The sequence below is a fragment of the Mustela nigripes genome, chromosome 14 (genome assembly GCF_022355385.1).
Source record: "Mustela nigripes isolate SB6536 chromosome 14, MUSNIG.SB6536, whole genome shotgun sequence".
NCBI classification, from domain to species: domain Eukaryota; kingdom Metazoa; phylum Chordata; class Mammalia; order Carnivora; family Mustelidae; genus Mustela; species Mustela nigripes.
In genome coordinates this window covers 9,384,479-9,406,193 of record NC_081570.1, presented here as the reverse complement: position 1 = coordinate 9,406,193, position 21,715 = coordinate 9,384,479, and the positions used below count along the sequence as shown (strand labels likewise).

The following is a 21,715-nucleotide window of genomic DNA, read 5'->3' as shown; positions in this document are numbered from 1 at the left end:
GAGGCTCAGAGAGACTGAGTACCTTGCGGCAGTCCCGCAGCCAGGGAGTGACAGGGCTGGGGTCCACACCTGCCTGCAGAAAGGCCCAGTGTCCGCCCCCCCAGCATCCAGGCGATCACGCCCACCCTCTTCTCTGCCTCCCAGCCCACCCCAAGACCCAAGCCTGGTGCCCCTCAACCCCCAGAGCTTCCCCACCCTCCTCGTACCTGTCAGGGAGCAGGCGAAGGGTCTACTCTTTGAAGAGGGGTCCCTGGAACTGGGCTGCTGCCGTGGCCTTGACATTCCTACACTGCCTGGTGATGTACGGGGCGGCTGGCGGAGGGCACCGGGATGCCAGGCGGAGACTGTAGCTGTTGGGGAGAGAAACGATATACACCATCAGCCCCGGATGGCACCTCAAGGCCCACGGGATGTGGGCTTTAATGACCCACTTGAGTTCCACCGAGCTCTGCCCACCACCTTCCCTCCCCTTGCAAGGGACAGGGTGAGCAGAAGCAAACCCCAGCCGGGTTCTGTGACACTGCACTGCACAGTGCTGTCCAGACGAGCCCCAGAAAGGGACAGGCGAGCTGGGAATGGAGCCCAGCTGTGCAGGCACAGCAGCTGTGCTGTGCCCCAGCTGCCTCCCAGGCATCACCCCCTCCTTGGAAGCATCTGGGGAGGTTTCTGGTACCACGTTACATCCATCCCCTGCAGTGGTCTCCTCCAGGCCAGGAGCTCTGCACTTGGCCCCCTATCCCAGCCTCACTGCACCAAGCACTTTCATTTTGGGCATCCTTGAGGGGGTGTGAGCCTGGATCCCATGACACAGTCTGGCCCTTTCTGCTACCAGAGCCCATTCAATAAGATTTTTTTTTTTTTTCCAGGAAAGCATTTAAGGATTTTTTAAAAGAGAGATAACCTAGACCCCATTCCTTTACCTCGCTAACCCAGACTCATCTTTCAGGTCCTGGCCGGGATACCACCTCCTCCAGGAAGCCTTCCTTCTTTAACTCCCGCATGGGGCAGCCCTCCTGCAGGCTCCCACTGCCCCCTCGCACTTTCCCACCACAGCACTCATTACACTGAATCGCAATGGTGGGATCATGTACCTGCCTCCCTCATGGGCTATGAAATCCCAAGGTCAGGGCTTTTGTCCTATTCACTGACGCACCCCCATCTTAGCACAGCAAAAATAAATAGCCGTTCGATAAGAACAACGTGCACACTGAACACATGCTGAGTACCTACACATACAACTCTCCTACTCTACGTACCCCTAGCAAGGCGCCTACTGTACCAGCCCAAACTGCACATGAGGAAACAGGTCACAGGAGGCTAAGGAACTTGTCCCGTCCCAAATGTGTCCCCCAGACAGAAGTGAGCAGGCCCTCCGGTCAGGAGAGGAGGAAGGTGGGGTGGGCGGGAAAGCGGGAAGGGTGAGCCTCACCCCTGTCAGGTGTTGGCTCAGAGACAGCTGTGCCTGAGGGGGCAAGAGATGGGAATGGGGCCAGGCTCGAAGCTGACACATCAGGGTTTAGATCCGTGGTTATGTTTATTTTATTTTATTTACTTATTTGACAGAGAGAGAGAGAAACAGCGAGAAAGGGAACACAAGCAGGGGGAGAGGGAGAAGCAGGCTTCCCACTGAGCAGGGAACTCAATGCGGGGCTTGATCCCAGAACCCCAGGATCATGACCTGAGCAGAAGGCAGACACTTAACGAATGAGCCACGCGGGTGGCCCCTAGATCAGTGGTTGTTCACAAGCACAAGCACAAGCACTTGGCAATGTCTGGAGACGTTTTTGGTGGTCACCTCCGAGGGGAGTCCCGGACATTGCTACGGCACCTAGTGGATGGCGTCAGGGAATGCTGTCAAACACTCCACAGCGCTCAGGACAGCCCCCGGGGCAGAGAATGACCCGAAAAGTGAATCGCATCAAAGTTGGCAGAGGCAGCTACCGAAACATACCTATTACAATAAGCGAAGTAAGTGAATGTATTAAACAAACATGTAAACAGACAAGCGAGGGCCTCTCGGTCAAGGTGCGGGGCTGCCCCGTGGGGATTCCCCCTACCACTGTGAGATCAAGGTCTGCGGTCAGCTGCTTCTACTAGCCAAGCAAGGCTCAAGGCAGAAAACTAAAGGACACCCCATGCTCAGCGGCAAGCCTGTGCCCCCGATGGACCATCCAAAGCCCAGGAGGTGGCCACAGAGGCTGGCGGGGACCCCAGTGTGAACTCAGCCCCTCAGCCGGCCGACGTGCCTGTGGGAGGGACTGTCTCCTGTGAGGCAGCCTGGAAATCTAGGATGCCCTGGGCCTGTTGGGGAAGAAAGAACAGTCCCAGCCACCTGCCAGGGCCCCTACACTGTCCCCCGTCTGCAGAAATGTCGCTAATGCACAGGAACAGAATAAGCAGCAGCTCTGAAGAGAGGCAGGATCTGCATCAATTTCCACGTCTCCCTCTCTGTTACCAGAATTTCACAACTTTTAAATGCTCAAAAATCAGATCAGTCCAACAAACTTATGTCCCCTGGTCTCTAGCCACCTGCCGTCTGATATTTCTCTGCTCCCTTGCACTCAGGCTCCTGCAGCCGAGGCAACCACAGCCACTTCCACTAGGGGGCAGGCTTTCTCCCCATCCCTGGGCATCCGGCAGTTGGTGGAGTTTAGGGTCGGGGTAAAGGCCCCCTAGGCAGGCTCCTCTCACCACCTCTCAGCACACGGCCTGGCCCAGTGAGGGCAACCCCAGCTGGCATGCACACAGCCCTGTAATTCCCAAGTACTTTCCGGGCGGTTATCACCGCACTCTCCCAGCAGCTCAGGAGGTGAGGAGAAAACGCACTTTTTACACCCATTTCACAGATGAGGACACTGAGGCTCACAGAGATTCGGAGACTTTCCCGGGGGAGCAGAGCCCAGGGCTTTCAGCTCCACGGACCACAATCTCTGGGGAGACACCAGGTCACGACTTAAGTGTCTAGGACAGTGATGTCCAGCAGGACAGTCTCCTTCCTTGACCATGAAACACTTCCTGTGGTCAGAGAACTCTAGAGAGACCAGGGGCGGCCTGGAGCGGAGATGTGAGGCGCTGAGGAACAGCATCTGCGGACCCAGACATTTCTCCCCTTCTCAGACAGCCGCGGCTACCACACGAAGACCTGATTCTAGGTTCCTGGCTGTGTGAGCCGGGCAAGTCAGGGGCCTCTCTGGGCTCTGGTTTCACCATCTGCAAAACGGGAGCAGTAGTAATGCCACTGGGCGGTTGTGCTGATTACACTTAGAGGACGCTCTGAGCACCTGACATGCCGGCCCGCGAGTATATCCATGTGCACGTGTCTACACAGGGGCAGTCGGTGCTGACGCAAGGGGCCGACCAACTGAAGGGATGCCAGGGGCTGTGACACATCCCAAGGCGGCGGCAGCATGGCTGTCAGTCCCGGTCCTTGTCCTCGCTGGCTGGGTGGCCCGGGGGGAAGCCCCTCCCTGCCCACTAGGCTCCGAACCTTGGCCTCCCCGTCTGTAAAGAGAGGCCATCCCTGCCGGCCCGCCAAGCCAGGGACCAGGATGTGAGGGCGCTTCGCCTTCCGAGACGTCAGCACATGTGGGATGCCCCTGAAGCAATGACACACGCGTCCACGCACGGCCCTCCCCCCGCGGCCCTCAGCCCCGGCCACACTCTGCATTCACGAGGAGGCCAGGTCCGCACACCACACCCGTGACATGAGCATCTCTGGGGGCGGCATGGGGCACTGGCCTCTGTCGGCGCTCCAGGGAGTCTACACGGGGCGGCCCTGCCCCTCCTTCCTTCAAGTTCTTGCTCAAGGGCATCCCCCTCCGTGAGAGTCCCCTCAGCAATCCACTGGAAACCGCAAACGCCCTCCCCACCTGCCTCCGGTCCCTTCACTTCACTGTCTTCGCCCCCATCAGCGCCCTCCACGTCCCCCCGACTGTCCCCTGGCTGCACGGAGGCTTCTCGAGCGACCCCGGACCCCAGGCCTTCTGCCTAACAGAGCAGGGAGTCGCCACCTGCTGGGCGCCGGGGAGTACGACAGACACTTCCCCCCTCACCACGCAGCCCCGAGAGGAAAAGCGCTTGGGTGCAGAAGTCTGCCACCAGTGCAAGGCCAGCACTCGGGCTCCTGGCGACCACCTTCTTGTTCGGCCCCCACGGGTCCCCAGGAGGCGAGGCACCAGCACGCGGAGCCACACACAAGAAACAGGAGTGAAGTCCGGGGCCCCGGGAGGTTTCCAACAGTGGCGGGTCTTAGTTCAAGGCCTGGGTAGGGAACTACCCAAGGACCCCCGGGACCTACAAGGGTTGGTCAGTTTGCCTGGGGCATCTCCACGAGCTAAGGGGTCACAGGGAAGGGGGCTCTGTCCCCTCACATGGGGTTCTAGAGCCCCACTACCACTGAGCCCAGGGGAGTTGGGGGGAAGTGACATCACGGAGCGGCGGCCACACCTGAGCCTCTTCAGAGCCTTCCGAGAACAGGGGATGCGGGAGTCACAGAGACGGAGCGATGTAACAGCGAAACTAGTAAGAAAACGGGCCAAGGCCATCCCATCATTGAACACATAATTTAGAGACGCTACAGAAAACACACAGCTGATGAATATGGCACCATCCTGGTGTCCAACAAGAGCCTATTAACACAACAGACCACAGTCACTGGGCAGACTGGGGACAGGCTCCGTAAACATGGTGCCCGCAGATGAGGGAATGTGACCAGGTCAAGGTCGGCTCCCCCACTCCCTGACCCTCTGAGGGCCAAGCACCCCCCACCCCTGCTCTGGAGAGCCTATTCAACTCGCCTTTCTCAGAGCTGCTTACCTCAGCCCTGGGGAGGAGCATTTACTGCCGCTCAGCACGGTGTGAGCGCTACAGACACAGCGAGAGCAAGGGGGTCAAAACCCCACCCTCCCAGACCGCAGTGACCCCCACAGAGAGAAATGAAGCAGAGGAGAGAGAGCTCGGGAATGCATGGGGAGGGGGAGAGCTGAATCATGTGAGCCAAACCTGCAGGCAGGGGGCGTGGCACATTGGCATGGCACATTGCACATGTTGCAAATGGTATGTGCAAAGGGCCTGAGGTGGAATTTGCCTGGAATGCCAGAGAAAAGGGGGCAGAAGAGAGCATCTTGTGAGCCCTGAGTGAGGCGGAAGCCAGGGTGTCCTTCTGGGCAGCAGACTGACATGACCTGGCCACTGTGTTAGGCACAGACGATAAGATGACAAGAATGGAATGGGGGGAGGGGTGGATGAACTGGATGTCAGGGCTGGGGCTAGGGCCAGGAAGACACCAGAGTCTCGACTACCTCCAAAGCAGGAGGGTTTGCCGTTAGCCAAGATGACAAGCGAGCAGGAGAGGATTCAGGGAGAGATCAGTTTAAAAAAGATTCAATGTGAAGTGTTTACTTGACCCAAGAGAGAGGTCAAGTGGGTTGCTGAAATGGAACTGATGAGTCTGGGGCTGATCAGCATCTGGGCGGCCTGGATGGCTCAGCAAGGGGAGGGACCCAGGACGGGATGGGGAGGGGCAGGTGGTGATGTCAGGAAGCGGTGGCAAGCCTGTCCAGGGGGAGTCCCCCACTGCCAAAGATCACTGAGGCCAGGAAGGAGAACCACAGCGGTCATCAGCAGGGGCCCAGAGCTGCTGGTAACCATGGGAACAGCAGCCTTCAGGGCATGGCAGAGACAAACCCCAAGTGAATCCAAGACAGGAGGGTCCAGAGACCTCCCTCGAGGAGAGTTGGGTCCAGGGAGGCCGAGAGAGGAATGGACTTGGGAGAGGAAGAGGCCAGGGGCTCTCCGGTCCCCGCAGGAGTCTCCCTGCCGCCTGCCAGGATGCCACGACCTACTGAGTAGCGTCCCCTGGCCTGCCTTGTCGCTTCTTCCGCAGGAGTCAAGGGCAATGTCCTAGAACGTCATCCCTGGAGCTGGTTCGGCCACACAGGAGTCTTACACAACTCTCTATAAACTCTCAGAGCACCATCCATTTGAAGTCCGTGTCTGATGCTCTGCAGTCTAGCCAGAGGTGAAGGGAGAGGCCAGGTGTGTGGGAGCTGGAGCCAAGGTGGGACAACCGGAGACGCCGCTGGAATTCCCTGGAGGCTGGGTGAAGCCCACACGTCGGGGCTGTGGGAGTCACCGCCTGCGTCCTGGCGCCAGCCGCCAGCCGCCAGCCACCTCGGGCAGGGTGGCATCTTCCTTCCGCGAGCAGACAGCCCCTTCCATTCCAGGGAGGCCCTGCCCCTCAGATGAAGTCCCCAGGCTAGGCGTCAGAGGCAGGAAAAGTGGCCCAACACTGGGATGCAGGTGCCCAAGGCTCAGCCCTGAATCTGCCGCTGACTTGCTGTGTGGCCTCGGGAGAGTGCCTCCACCTCGCTGGACCACAGCCATCCCACCGGTGAGATGAGATGTCAAGCAAGGAACACTACGCAACAGTATCACTTCGAGAACCTACTATGCGCCTAGAGCTACTTTGGGTGCTATACAGGAGCTCCCTAAATATTCCCAGCAGCCCTTAAGGCAGAAACTAGGATGATCTGTGTCTTACAAAGGAAGAAACAGAGGTTCAGAGAGGTGAGGAAGCCCAGTGTCCCATCCAAGTTCTCCTGGCCAACAGGGGTGCAGCCAAACTGAATCCAGGCCCATAGGAGCCCAGTGCCTGGGTGCCCCTCCCTGAGGCAGTTCTTGTAGTGATGGGGACCAAAGAGTGTTTCTCAATATTCCAAGAAGCCAGATGGGGTTAACCGTTTGCCCACAGGTCAGCCACCCGTGTGGCCAGGAGCGGGCTTGGAGCCGGAACCATGTCCGTGCAGAGGAACCCTGGCTTGAGAGGCAGGGCGGGTGGGGGGGGGGGGAGGCAGGGGTCTCAAACTCCAATGCTCACTGGAGTCACCTGGAGAGATTAAAACAACCCTGCAGCCCGTGCCTCAGCCCTACAGATTTTAACTGAGCTGGTTTGCATGCCAGGCGTTGAAAACTATAAAAGCCAACTCTGAGAGCCACTGGTCTAGGTCTGTATCCTCAGAGTGTGGTCCGCAGTCCCCTAGGGCTTGTTAGAAATGCCACTGCTCGGCGACCCCAGGACCTCCTGAGTCAGGAACCTGAATTTTAACAAGCTCCCTGGAGCATACAGGGGATCTGTACACCGAAGTCAGGGGATAGAGGGGCTGGGCACACCTTCAGCAGGGAGTCAATGCAGGCCACGTGCTAGGTGGCCGTGCCTAAGAGGGACTCTGAAGCCTAGACGAGGACAATGCAAGTGGCCTCTGGGGGACAGGAGCAAAGTCTGAAACCACGGGCCTGCACAGTCACTGAGCTTCAAGTGGAGACGCTGGGGGCCAGGGATGGGGCGGGGGGACGCGCAGCTACTGCGGGCCGCTGGGCATCACCAGCCCCGGCAGCCCTGTGCTCTGACAGTATTTTCATTCACTCTTCCCTCTAACCACATGAGAAAGGCCATTGAGGGGACAGTAACACAGACGTGTTAAGTAACTGCAGCCACACAGAGATGCGGAGAGATGGGAAAGGGCGGTGAGGGAGGAGCCGGGACTCACAGATCTGATCAGACCTGAAGTCTGCGGCTCAGCACACGGGTTCTCCTTCCCTCTCTCCAGCTCTGAAGGCGGCCACGTGCCCATGCTGGCTCTGGATTTGGCCGCCACGCATCCACAACACCAATCGTGTCCCTGCCTCACGGGCATTTCGTGCCAGGATCTGAGGTCTTCAGAGGCCATTAATCCCCAAACCTGTTTGGCTTGAACTCCAAATACCCAGCATGTGACAGCTCATAACACAGCCCAGGCAACAGGAAGGCTGGGCCGGCCTGTGGTGACCTCAGCCAAAGGGAGCTGCCAGCAGGGAGATCCCTGCCAGGGTGGCACCTCCCACCTTGCCAGGCCAGGAGAGGAGCAGGGGACCCCCGCACTCATGCCAAGCAGCGCCTTTTTCTCAGTGAGGAAACTGAGCCAAGCGAGAAGGTCACTCACTCAAGGTCACATGGCAAGCTGTTCTGGGGAAGCAGCAAGGGGACACAAGTGGCCTCATTGCCTATTTGGGGACACGAAAATGGGGAGGTAGGGCACAGTGAAGCCTCAACAGACTTGGGACAAAGAGCCATGGGAGGCAGGTGCCCCACGTGAGACCAAACTCAAGCCCCAAGGGGCACGATCTGTGTCCATTTCTCACCCACCCGCCTCGCATAAGCGGTGCTTGGAAAATGTTCCCTGGACAGGTAAACAGCAAACCCGGAGCCCAGATCCCCAAACACGCCTGTCTTCCCTGCTCAGAAACCAAATCATGCCGGGACGTAACTTCCTCTCACTGCCAAGGCCCCTGCCAAACCACGGGACCAGGTCCCCACGGTTACAATTCTTTGAACGCGACTCCACAGGCCTCAGGGGTCCCAGACAGACCCTCCCCGCTCCCCTCGGGGCAGAGGCTCAGGTCTGGCTGCATCCCACGGGCAAAGGACAGCCGGTGTCCCAGACGAGCCCAGCTCAGGCCCAAGCAGCCCCAGCAGGACCCAGCAGGACGGACAGACGAGCGGAGCCTCGGGCACGGACACGTAGCACCGCACTTTGCTCCAGCCCCCCTAAGCCCCGGTGCGCCCCCAACACTGTCCCCTCTCCCCTCTGACTGAGCAGAAACAGGCTGCTTTCGAACACCCAAGGAGACATCTACAACCAGGAGGGAGACCAAAAGGAAACCCAAGCAAATACATGCATTGTCAGTAAGATGAACACACACGAAGCAGGTTCTCCTTTGGGACAGAAAGGGACGGACAGGCCTCCCTTGAGATCCTCATTGAAAAGCTCTTTTAAACAGCACAATTCCATAAAGACGCTAAGTCTTCATTATTATGAGCATTCCCGTCTTTTAAAGTTGACACGAGGCAAAGGTCAAAGAGATGACTCAACCCCCGGGACAAAGGCCCACATGGTCTGTAGCCGCTGGGACTGAGGGTCTCCTGAGCCCTGTGTGGGTCCATCCTCCAAAGGGGGTCTCTACCTCTTGATGCTGGTGCCCAGCCCCGGACACTAACAAGAAGAGGCGGCTGCCTTAAGGGAGAGGCCTTGTGGGAGCTCAGGGGGCTCCTTTGCTATGGAGGCTTCTCAACCAGCTCATCTCAGGAGGCCTGGCTGTGCCATGAGAAAGGCACGCTTGCTCTGGGCCTGAACAGGGACATTGGTCAGCAGCAGTGATGCCGCCCAAAAGGCAAGGGTCCTCGGTGATTTGGACCCAGGCTAATGGGGAGGCCATTCAAATAGGCTACCTTCCTGTGGGGGACAGACCCCCGGGCCCAGAGACCCACAGCCAAGTAGTGACAGGCGAGGAATGAAGACCTTCCTAATGCATCTCCCATGCACCCGGCATTTCCCGAGGTTCAGTAGAACCGGTCCCCCCAGATGCCACGTGTGTCTGCGTTCTCATCTGCACCCTGGCCGCCAAACATTCCATGCCTACTAGGTGCCAAGGGCCGTGCCCAGTGTTTGACTTGGAATCACAAATTTAATCCTCGCAAGACCTTCGTGAGATGGGAACTGCTAGATGTTCTACACGAGGAACTAAAGGCACAGAGAGGTTCGGCACCTCGCCCAAAAACACAGTGCTGGTGAGAGGCAGAGCTGGGATCAGAGCCCGAGCCATTCGCCTCCGGAGCACGAGCTCTAGAAGCCAAACAGGCGTGTCTCTGCAGGACTCCTGAGCCTTTATTGTGCTGACGGCGTATAAATTCCCAAGAGGAGGATGCAGGCTGTCACTTACCCCAAGCTTATGTCGCCCTCATTGATGTGGTAACAGTGATGCGATGGAGGCCTGCTCTGTGCTAGGTACACAGGACATGGTGGGGAGCCGAGCCGATGTGCCCGCTGAAGACACGAGACTCTGCCAGGGGATGGCGCTGATCTACGCTAAGCCTCTGGAGGGGAGGGGAGGGGAGGGCCCTGCAGAAAAATTAATTTAGCCTTTCTGAACAGAAATTTTCTAAAATCAGCCACTTAGGGGACGCCTGGGTGCCTCCGTCAGTTAAGCCTTTGGCTCAGGTCATGATCTCGGGGTCCTGGGACTGATGCCTTGTCTTGCTCCCTGCTAGGCGGGGAATCTGCTTCTCCTTCTCCCTCTGCCTCTCTGCCCCTGACTCGTGCTCGCTCTCTCGCTCTGTCAAATAAAGATATAAAACTTCACAAAGTAAAAAATAAAGTAAAATAAAATCAGCCGTATGAAGCAATGTGTCCTGAATTTGATTTAGTACAATCTCTGGGTCGGGTTCCCCGCTCTGCACATATGTGCTGCCATGTGCCTTCGAGGGGACATGTCCTTGAGACTTGGGGTGCCAGCCTTCTTGTCTCCACACTAAACAAAGCTAGGCACTCCAGTGATTAGAAGTATGCATCAGTCAGGCACCTACTGTATACCCGGCCCTGGGGACACAGCCATAAACCAAACACACTGGTCTCTGCCCCCCGGAGGCATGTGTCCTAGAAGGGGAAGGTCACCATTTGTATAATATAGATGTAAATACATGATCACTAAGTGTGGAAAATAGACACTACCAGAGCTCAGAACAAGGGAACGAACCACAGAAATACTGTGCGTGTCTGTGTGAGTGTGTGTGCGCACGCGCGTGTGTGTGTGTGTATGCACAGTTTCTGTTTACGCCCTGACACTTGGGCTCTGGGACATCTGAAATACATTTCAAGATTTGTTTCTCTTTACCTTGTTGCCTTTAGTTTTATTTTATGGCCAAGGGGAGGGAGGGAAGGTAAAGAAAGCAGAAAATGCATAACTTACTTTACCCCCAGGAAGCACTTCCCAAAGAAGTCCTGCTTGTCCCTGAAGGCCACTCCTCCAGGACAGGGGCTAGGGGCGAGAACTGTTACTATCATTTCACACCCCCAGATCCTTCCTGTCCTCCTGAGTCTCAGAGCAAGTTGATTTGGGGACTTGACAAATCGGAACAAGACCAGGGTAAGAAGCCACCCAGTCTCTACCCTGGGCCTTTTCTGAACTGTGACTAGCAGTTACAGTTACACGGGGATCTTTTGGTTTTTACTATCAGGGGCTCTGACAATCTGTGAACAGCCGAGGACAGTCCCTGCATTTTCAACGGGGTCACTCTTGGCTTGCTCCAATTGGGATTCAGATAGGAAACAGCCCTGGAGAAACGGGACAGCTCCGTGGGGATGGTTGGGGTGGAGATGCCTCCCCGGGGAGGTCAGGGGCATCTCCACCCACTGAGCAGGCCCAGAGGAGAGCCGTAGGGGTCCCGAGAGAAGCCTCTGAGAGCTGCACAGCAGGGCCTGCCTCCCCAAGTCCAGGAGAGGTGCCCCCAGCACACGGAGCCCAGTCTGAACCCCCCTCCTCCCGCCATCACATGCTACATTGGTTCCCCCTCAGCCCAGAACACCTCTGGGCTCTTCCCAAATTTCCCCAACTCTGGGGCGCCCTCAGACTCAATTCCTGGGCATCTCTTCTTTATTTACACTCGCTCTTAGGGGGCTCCAATCTTGTGGTTTTCAACACTGTGTGTCCTGTGAGACACCCAAATCTACATTTCTGGCTGTGTCCTTCCCTCTGAACTTCAAACTGTTCAGTCATCTACCCTGTCCACATCTCTCCATGAGGGCCTCACAGCATCGCAGACCGCATCATTGAACCTGCATCCCCAGCACACACGCACCATACAAACTGGATCCAATCAGAGTCTTCACCTCATCACCTACTAGGGGAAAAAAAAGAAGGCGCTTGGATGCTGAAAACATAGGCAAAAAACAAAAAGACAAAAACCTGTGGTCATCCCCAATTCTCCCATCCAATCCCCAGCTGATCCTCAGCAAATCTTGTGGCTCCACCTTCAAAATACACCCAGAACTCCGGGGCTGTTCAGACCTCCACTGCTACAGACCCATCCAGCTACCACCATTCCTCACCTGGGCTACCGCATTCCCTTCCTAGGCTGTATTTCTGCTCTTGGCTCCTTTTAGTCGATCCTTAACAGATCAGCAAGGGAGATTTTTGCAGAAGGCCAGTCATCCCGTATTAGCCCCCTCAGAGCCCTCCAATGCCTTCCACTCACTCAGTACAAGGGAAGTCCTTACAATGGCTGCAGCAGCTCCTAGGTACCTCCCTGACGTCACCCCCTATCCCCCTCCAGCCAAGCCGGCCTCCCCAGTGTTCCCTGAGCACACCAAGGATGCTTCTGCCTCAGGACCTTTGCACTTGTTAGTCCTTCTGCCAAGCACCCTCCTCCCTAGGTCCCCACACTTGCTTCCTCACTTCCAAGTCTTTGTTTAAACGTCCCCCTTTCAGCTAGGCTTTCTCTGACCGCCCTCACCCCCATTTTAAATGGTAGCCCCCATTCTGATTTCAGATCTCTCTATCCCACTTTTCTGTTTTACCTCTGTCCACAGCACTCACCACCTGACATTCCATGTAGCTTCTTGCTTGTTCACAGTCCGTCTCCCCCACCCTAGAAAATCAGTTTCAGATACTGCTACACCCTCAACAGTGCTGGGCACACGGCACCCGACATCCAAATGTCTAGGTAACGGAAGGAAGAGATGGAACCCTAAGACCTAGACTGCCTTTCCCAAAATAAAGCATCCCCATGATGCATGGCCCATGATTTCTGGGTACTGTGTAAAGTGGGGACAAGAACTTAAGTCACTTATAAAAGCGATCACAGTGCAAAATCTTTCTAAGCCTTCATGCAAATTTCTAAAGGCTTCTCACCCACACCTAACTGGATGACAGGTGTTTAAGCAAATTACCATGAGACTTGCTAAGCATTCGACCTGTTTTTCATAAACTCCATGCTCATATTTTGTCCGTTTGTAAACGGACAAAACGAGTCACAGGAGGACAATAACAGACATGAGTGGCATAAACAGGCCTGGGAACAAATACAGCGGACTTCTGGCAGCCCTGAACTTGGCCGCTGGGGATAGAAAAACAACGGCTCTCCCTGCGGGTGTCGTCAGGATGTGTTCCGGAGGGAACGCACAGCATCCGTCAACACGGAGGGTTGAGTCAACAAAACACTGGCTGAACTTCAACTGTACTTCGGTTGATCCCCAGTTGATATCGTCCCAGAAGTTCCGAAAGGTTCCTGGCAGCACCTGCCCTGGCCGACCCGGCACTCGGCAAGACGTGCTCACACTAGTCCTCAGGCGGCGGTGACCGTGCTGGACACGGAGACAGACATACACATGGGCGAGCCCAGGGCGTCCTTCACGGAGCACACATCACCCTGTGACCTCGGCAGGTGGCGGGATCACATCACCCTGCAGCTCAAACACGAGGGAGCGGGAAAAAGGCCCCGGTGACACTGAGCTCCGGGCCCCGGTGGCCGAACAGCCTGGTCCAGCACAGCCCTGTAACAGGTGTATGACATGGTTGAAATCCGTCTGAGAGTAAGGGATTCGCTATTTTGAGCAAAAATATGAACACACACGAGTATTTTCCACGGCCGTGTATTTTGGAGGTCCTACGAGTGAGGGACCCTTAGGAGATGTCGAGTATCAGGAGGCAGAATTAAATCTGGTGACGGAGGGAGGGTGACCCTACTTTCAGAGCCAAAACTGAAAGAAAGGGTTTAAAAATGTAAAGGAATACTTGGATAGTTCCAGCCCCCATGAAGTTCAGGAAGCTTGATGACAGTCACGGGTGGCCTGTGTGGGCGCTGGTGCAGTTTCCCTATTTCCCTGAGTTAACGAGCCGCCGGCTACGCGGGACTTCAGCATACAACCTCCTCCTGCCTCTCTGGTTTCTTGCTCGGCTTCCCTTACTCATCCTTAACCTTGAGGCCTGTGCCCCGAGGTGGCAACGCTTTAATGCTAATTGTAATTAACTATCGCCAAATAACTAATCCTTTTCTTTCAACCTGATCTTAATTGGTCATTTATTTATGCAACTGATGCTCTCTATTCAGTTCCCAACAATTAAGTGCCCCAAAATTCACACTTGAAGCCAAAAAGTCCTCTAAGTCAGGGTCCGCTAAGCAGGGTGGTCTAATTTTGACTCCATGATTCCTGGAGGCTTTCTCCCCTTGTCTCGCACAGACGCTGAGGGAGCAGCGACTGCGTGCCGGGTGCCGCAAAGGGGCAGGGGACCGGTGAATCCGCACTGGCAGGACTACACAGCACCAAGGCTACACAACGTAAGAGCCAAGGGTCATCTTTCCCTCCCCACCCCCAGAAAGACACACAAAGAGCAACCAAGGCCAAGGCAGAGAATCCTCACTTCCGCCACGGCTCTGACACCCAGAAGTGTCTCCACCTAGGGAGCCGCCTACCCGTCATGGGGTGGTTATCAGGATTAAGGAGAAATGTACGTGAAGTGTTTTGAAAACTGGCAGACGCCGCTTGGATAGACACTGCTGATAAACAAAAGAAAAAGATTTCAAACGAAGACCAGAAACAATTTCAGTAACGAGAGGGGGTGATACCGTGTCCCTTGTGCTTTTTCTTTTTAAGACCCAGAGAACTCCTGAGTCTGCTTAACACTTATCTGAGCAGCCCAGCAGCTAAAATACAAAGATTTCAAAGACCCAGCCCAGAGATCAGGGTTTAGTAGGTTGGGAATTTTAAGCAAGCCTCCCAAATGGGTTTTGGTGCAGGTGGCCCACCAAGGGAACACGCTGGTGAGGCAGACTCCGGCCCCTTCATGTACATGGGAACACCAGGAGGCAATGCAGCCCCTCACACGGACGCTAAGAAGACGATGCCCGCGGGACCAGCAAAACACTCCCCCGCCTCACCTAAGCACCTGTCCGACACAATTCCAGACATCGCCTTAATAAAACACTTGCGTCAGCTGGCACTAATGGCCATATTGTGATCTTTACAGTTTTAAGCACAAAAAGCATACTAATGATGGCAATGACATCATTTACAACAGCACATACTTCAACGACAGTGTCTGGCACCGGTTCACTGAGATGCATCAAAACGGTTGGTTCTGGGGGCGCCTGGGTGGGTGGCCCAGTTGGGTGAAGCATCTGGCTCTTGATTTCAGCTCAGGTCATATCTTAAGGTGGTGAGATCGAGCCCCGGGTCAGGCTTCCCATCTCCCTCTGCCCCTCCCCGTGACCCTACCTCCTGCCCACGCTCTAAAAAGAAGAAAAAAAGAAAAGGCTGGTTCCTACACGAAAGCAGTTAACATAGGTTTTCACCAAACTTGCTGGTATATTTCAATCAAGAGTCTAGATATAGATGACAAAGATAGGCATAAACACCTACAATCCTAGGCACCAGTTATCCGAGAATTCTGAAAAGCTTCTGGATCAAGATCTGGAGGTAAGGGAGGAAGTTCACTGTGTAGGTGCACCAGCCCGTGTGCCACGTGACGAGATGGGTGAGCCCTGACTTCCCTGCAGAGTCGACCACCGCTGTGTACGTCACACTGAATCAAGCACATCCCCAGACACAGAGGGCAGCCATTAGGCCAAGAGAAGAGAAGCGGCACACCTTGGCCATGGGAGGAGCGTGCACAGGCCACCCATTCCCGTCCATGCCTGGACTGTCTCGAAGAGCATCACCTTTTCACGACAAAGTCCCTGGTTACCTGGAGCCTTCCATGAGAGGTGAAATTCTGCCCAGTGTAGTCTCCAACATCAGGGAAGTGGCAGAGCGCTAGGACCAGAGGCAGCCCACTCCCGGCAGCGCCACTCCTTCCTGCTTCTGAGGTGGACACCAGGCACTGAGCCCGGCCCTGCGTCCCCAAGCGCAACCCCACCTCTGAGGCAAGCCTGTGCCGCACCGAGCAGCTCCTCCCACGCACCTAAGGAAACCCACTTGCCAACCGTGACTGGGGAAGACAGGGACAAGTGGGGCCACTAGGAAGCAAGGTTTGACTGTCAGAACCAGTCAGCACCCGGGTCAGCTCCGGTGGCGATGGGGCCAAACCGCAGGCCTAGCTGCAAGCACACAGCCCTGTCTCCTGGGAGCACGCTATACCACCGGGGACCCGGCCTGGTCGGCGGCTCGGTCTGCCTCCTCCGCTGGAGCACCTCTGTGGTAGCAGGTGCTTCTTGTCAACACACGGGCAAGTAAGGCCGGTCTCCTCCCTGCTTCATAAAGGACAAGCCATTGCAGGAAGCCGCAGGAAGGATGGGGGCCTCACTCCCAGATCAGCGGGGAAGAGGGGGACCAGACTCCTGCCGGAGATGGAACCACACTGCCGTGACCTCGGGCTAATGGCCTCACCTCGGTGTGTGACGTGTCCCCACTTGTAAAATGGGAGAACACGAAAGGGTAGTCTTCGTAGAGACGTAATGATCACAGGGGAGAAGAGCTGAAAAGCCCTGAAAACGATGGCTAGCAGACCCTTGAAAGTAAACAGCGATCATTTGTACACTACTGTTACTTCAATGAACTGGGGTTCAATTGGGTTTTCATGACTTTACACAGAGCTAATGAAGGTTTTCCTCTGAACTTGACTTTTTTAAAAATTTCCATGTTGGGTTTGAAATTCCAAACCGAGAGAAATAACATTATGTGGAGAGGTGATAAAATTACAATGTGCTTTTTCCTCACCCTGATTTGAACAACAGCTACCCTGTCTGATAGCTCCTTCCCTTTATCTCTGATGTGGGAGTGCCTGACGAGGACAGGAAGTCGCTCAGGCCTGGCTCGGACGCAGCAAAGGCCCAGGGGTCGGTGGCAGCAGGACCGGCAACTCCTCGCCACCAGAGAGCTTTCTCTCTGGGCAGAGGCAGGGCACGATCAGTGTTCCAGCTACTGCAAAGTGTGCCAGCGTATAAAATCTCCTGCGTGGCACGTCACCTTTGAGCACGGGCCACAGTGGACATTCAAGAGGGCATCTTTCAGGAACCGCATAGCCACTATGGTTTACGAAGCCCCTTACTACGGCAGGCGGCATGGGTGGTCCTCATGGGCTCATCCGTTGTCTTCACAACCAGCCTTTGCTGTCGGATCACCACTGTCATTTTGCAGAAAGGAAAACAGGGGCTCAGAGCACTTGAGTCATTTGTCCAAGGTTACGGAGCTGGTAAGTAATAAACCCAAGATTCAAATCTTTTAGTCAGTCAAGTATTTATTCAGTGGCTACTATGTGCCCGGCACTGCTACAGATGCTGGAAATGCAGCAGGGAACGACTCCAAGGTCCAGCCTCCCAGGCAGAATGTCCATTCTAGTAAACACATGGGTAGTAAGAATGTATACTAGGGTTAAGTGTCCCCAAGAACAGGAGGGCAGAGTACGGAGATGGAGAGGGCCAAGGGCAGTATTTCCAATTCGATGGTCTGGGAAGGCTTCTTGGAGGAGGTGACAACTGCTCAGCAGCTCCAGGCCCAGAGCTGTTCAATGCCCTTACCTACATCCCACTGCCTGCCTTCAATGAAATCACAGTGAAACCTCAAAACCAGGCCACTGCTGGCCTGCACCACACTATCCCTCAGGGAAGGCCAGAGGCCACTGGAGAATTCTGAACCTTGAATTCCATTCATGCGTGGTCATGGCTGGCCTCTCTAGGCTGAAGCCCTACGTGGGCCCACACTGCTCCCATGAGGGCCTCCCAGGAGGCCAGGGTGGGCCCCATGGAGGGAAGAAGACCACCCACAAAGGCTTTAGGAGTTTTCTAAAATTCTGACTGACGTTCTAATCTCACCAAAGGTAGAAACCATCTGTTCTAGGACTAACAGAAACTGATGTCTGTCAGCTGCCATGAAGGTATCCTTTTCTTCCACAGCCTTTAAAAGTAGGACCAACCTGCAGGCAAATTCAAGGTTGCTATGCAGGTTGCTATGTCCCAAGGAGGCGGGCCGTATGCTTAGTATAAGGGTTCAGTAGCCAGTGGCTGGGGTGGTGGTGGCGAGTTCTCCCCGCCCCACGAAAGAGGCCAACGGCCTGGCAGCCAGCCCGGGTGGAAGAGGTGGGACTTGAATGGTGATCCTGTGGCGCTTTTGGAAGAGCTCCTGCAGAAACTGCTTGTGCTTTTATTTTATTGATTTATTGACTGATTTAAAGGTTGATTTATTTAAAGATTTATTTAGATTTATTGAGAGCAGGGGAGGGTGTGGGAGGGGCACAGGGAGAGAGAGAGAATCTTACGCAGGCTTCACGCTCAGCACCAAGCCCGACGTGGGGATCAGTCTCAGGACCTTGAGATCACAACCTGAGCTGAAACCAAAAGTTGGACACTTAGACTGAGTCACTCAGGCACCCGTCCCCCTGCTTTTTTTCCCCGCCCCCAAGATTTATTTGTGAGTGTACAGGCGAGGTGGTCAGGTAGGCCCACCTAGGTTACAAGTGGTACCGAAGGGGACGAAGACCCAGGGCACAAGGGCTCAAGGCCGAGGTTTACTGCCACTGTGGTACACAGACTCTGCAGCAAAACCGCCCTTGGCGCGACGACGTCACCATCAGTCATCTGGGAGACACCACAGCCTCGAACACTGAGGGGCACCATGAAGTGGGTGGAGTCACTGTGGTGAAGAGACGGCAATCACATGGCCAGTTTGGGGACCCCACTTACAGTGCTGGGACATAATCCAGGGGCTGATGCCCCTCACGTTTGGTCCATGTATCTGTAAATGAGAACGCTCTCTCCCTCACGTCTCCCTCCAGGCAGGTGAGCCCAGCAAAGCACTCAGAACGGGGCTGGCCCACGAGCTTGGCCAGGAGCACCCACGCCCCCTGCTCCCCCGAGGCGGCCAGCTATACCCCAGGTCCTTCTCGGGGCCTGGGGCACAGGGAGAGTCCGTCAGACCTGCAGCCCAACGCCTCATGACCCACACTGGCCACTGAAGAGGTTTTCTGAATGGCTGGCCCACTAAAACACTACAGGAGAATGTGCCTGAGTTCGCAAGTCCAATAATAGCTTGGAAATAGAAGCCATCTGAAAATGTTCCTAAACTCGAGCTGGCCTGGCAAGGTCTGCAAGCACTTATAAACAGCAAGTGAGAGGGGAATGTTCCTACAAGGGAAAAATCGAATCCATATGAGTGTCAAACAACTCCACTCAAACTGAGAATATTAAAATAGTATATTCTGGGCAATTATTAAATACTAAAACACACACAGTTATCTTAAAGTCCTACTTTTAAATTAAAAATTAAAATTGCCACAACCAGTATCCTAAGGTCTACATCCCCTTGGGTTATTACCTTACCTGTACCACAGATGCCAGGTCTTTTTTTAATGATTCCTATTAAAAACTTCTATTTAGACTTAACACTAGGACTTGGTAGTTATCCAAGCACAATTTCAGATTATACTGCAGGTGCGTGTCCAACCACGGACGGATACGAAAATACGCCTCGCTTAAATGTGCGCAGACTCAAGCCATAAACTCGTACTTTAAAATCCGTCCGTAGCTTTCTTTCATCAGTGAGATGCCCCCCCTCATCGGGCGGATGCTTTGCCTTCCTGTGGTGGCTGACTAGCTGGACACAGGAAGGCACATTTAGGCACTAACTTCTTCCATAAAATACTTACATAAAATACTTTTCTGGAATATCCATCTCAATTTCAGGTCACTTTCTTTTTTTTTAATTTTATTTAAAAAAATTTTTTTTAAGATTTTATTAATTTATTTGACAGAGAGAGAGACAGAGGGAACACAAGCAGGGGGAGTGGGAGAGGGAGAAGCAGACTTCCTGCTGAGCAGGGAGACCGATATGGGGCTTGATCCTAGGACCCTGGGATCATGACCTGAGCCAAGAGCAGAAGCTTAACAACTGGAGGAGGCAGTTGAAATGGAATCCAGCCGGTCCAAGTGAGGCAAAAGACAGAAGCGTGTACATATGCTACTATCCCAACGGTTCCAGCAGGTTTTCTCTTATTAAAAAAAGGATTTCCGAGACCACCTTCATGGCTCACAACTGAATATCCTTTTTCCAACTGCATGTAATGCAATGCAGAGTCATGACGGTTTTCCCCAATTCTTATTCTTAATCCAGAAAGTAAATAAAACCTACATATACCCTCCAGGCTCTAATCCTATGCTTCAAAAACAACTACCGGCAGAAACTTAACCCTTTGCTCTCCACGGGGCTGGGGTGGGAAGGCAAGCCCGGATCAACTATCCTTCTGGGTGAACGCCCCACAGGGCAAGCTTCTCAAGTGACATCTGAGCAGGACACCCAATGACCCCCCAGCCCCTTCCTTAGGACCACTTTCAAAACCAAAGGGTATTACTCTAACGAGCTTGGTTTCTATTAAGCAGATTTTTCGTGATTAAGCAGACTGACCTATAAAGCCAGTCAGAGCTGCAAGGTCTGCAACCGGCAGAGGCGTATTCCACGGTCAGAGTGAAGACGGACGGACGTGCGTCTGCGGGCCAGCTCCTGACCGTGTGCACTCCTGGCTGCACCAGAAGACTCCCTTCCCACAGTGCTGACTCTACTTGTTCCCCAAGCCACGAACCCTGGACAGAGATGGTATCAAGGCCTATATTCTACATTGAGAGGAAATGAAGCTTTAAGAAATATATGTAAGGGGCACCTGGGTGTCTCAGTGAGTTAAAGCTTCTGCCTTCAGCTCAGGTCATGGTCTCAGGGTCCTGGGATCAAGCCCCACATTGGGCTCTCTGCTCGGCAGGGAGCCTGCTTCCCCCTCTCTCTGCCTGCCTCTCTGCCTACTTGTGCTTTCTCTGTCAAATAAATAAATCTTAAAAAAAAAAAAAAAGAAAGAAAGAAATATATGTAAGAATGATCAACAGGATGGCGCAGCTTGGAGGCAGCTCAAATCCCAACTTGCTACTTGAGACTGGTAGGACCTCCCCCCCCACACACACAAAAAAAGAAAAATCACCCCTCCAACCCCCACCGGGGGTCTGTGTCCCCAACTGCACACGATACCAACTTCAAGGTGTTACAGTCAAGAGTCAAGTCTGAATGATGTTTACTTAGCACAGTCCCTCACGGCACAAAAAGCATTAGAGAGCTGTTATCAAACTTAAGGAGGTTTATCAGGTCATTTCTAAAACCCCTTGGAAGAGAAAGGAACACAGGGCCGGGAGGTGGAAGAAGAGCTGGGCTGCACCGTGGGGCTGGAAGCAGGACGTGGGTGGGAGGCACATGGTGGGGAAGCCTGGGCGGTCCCTGAAAAGGAGACTGGGCCAAAGGGCCAGTGTTGCACCCACTCAAACCTCAAGCTTTGTTCCATCCAATCTTTTATTTGATACTCTTTTCATTTTGTCTAAAAAGAATTTTAACAGTCATATGAAGGTCATCATGCCCACCAATCTAGACCTTGCTCCTACTATGTATTTTTTATCTCCTAGCACTGTGTACTTAAAGGTCCCGCATCTTGTAGGCAAACTCCCAAAAAAAGGTCAGGGCACCCGGAAGGAGGGACCCAACAGGGGCTGTGACCTTGGAATACTGGCTAAGAATCCACACAACCGCCAGGCTTCCTCTTCCCCTCAAGGCCTATCCCCTCTTCTTCCCATGAAGTACACATGCTTTCCCACAGCCCAAGGCTCAAGCCTGGCTTCAGAATAGTCCCTTACTCCCCCAACTCCCAGGTCACCCCCAACCCCCCGCCCTTCAGAAAAATGGGGCAGAAACACAGCACCTAGACTTTGGGGAGCACACAAGTGCCTGAGCCATGAGGCACACACATTCATCACCATTTCTTCCGCCTCACTTCAGGAAGTCTGCAACTTGCACATAAATTACCGGGGGGCTTTCAACTACAGATGACCCAGCCCCACCCACGGTCTAAATTAGAAGCTTGGTTGTAAGGCTTTGAAGCTGGG

At 54.4% G+C, this 21,715-nt stretch overlaps 1 protein-coding gene across 4 annotated transcripts in view; it reads right to left on the bottom strand.

The window, feature by feature from the left end:
• Positions 1 to 21,715, bottom strand: part of PRDM2 (PR/SET domain 2) — a 125,917-nt gene that overhangs the window by 6,449 nt on the left and 97,753 nt on the right. For all 4 annotated transcript variants that reach the window (XM_059375967.1, XM_059375968.1, XM_059375971.1 and 1 more), the window contains one exon: positions 207 to 350. In XM_059375967.1, coding sequence (XP_059231950.1) covers positions 230 to 350 — 121 coding nt within the window. In that variant the 3' untranslated portion in view covers positions 207 to 229. The remainder of the gene's footprint in view (positions 1 to 206; positions 351 to 21,715) is intronic.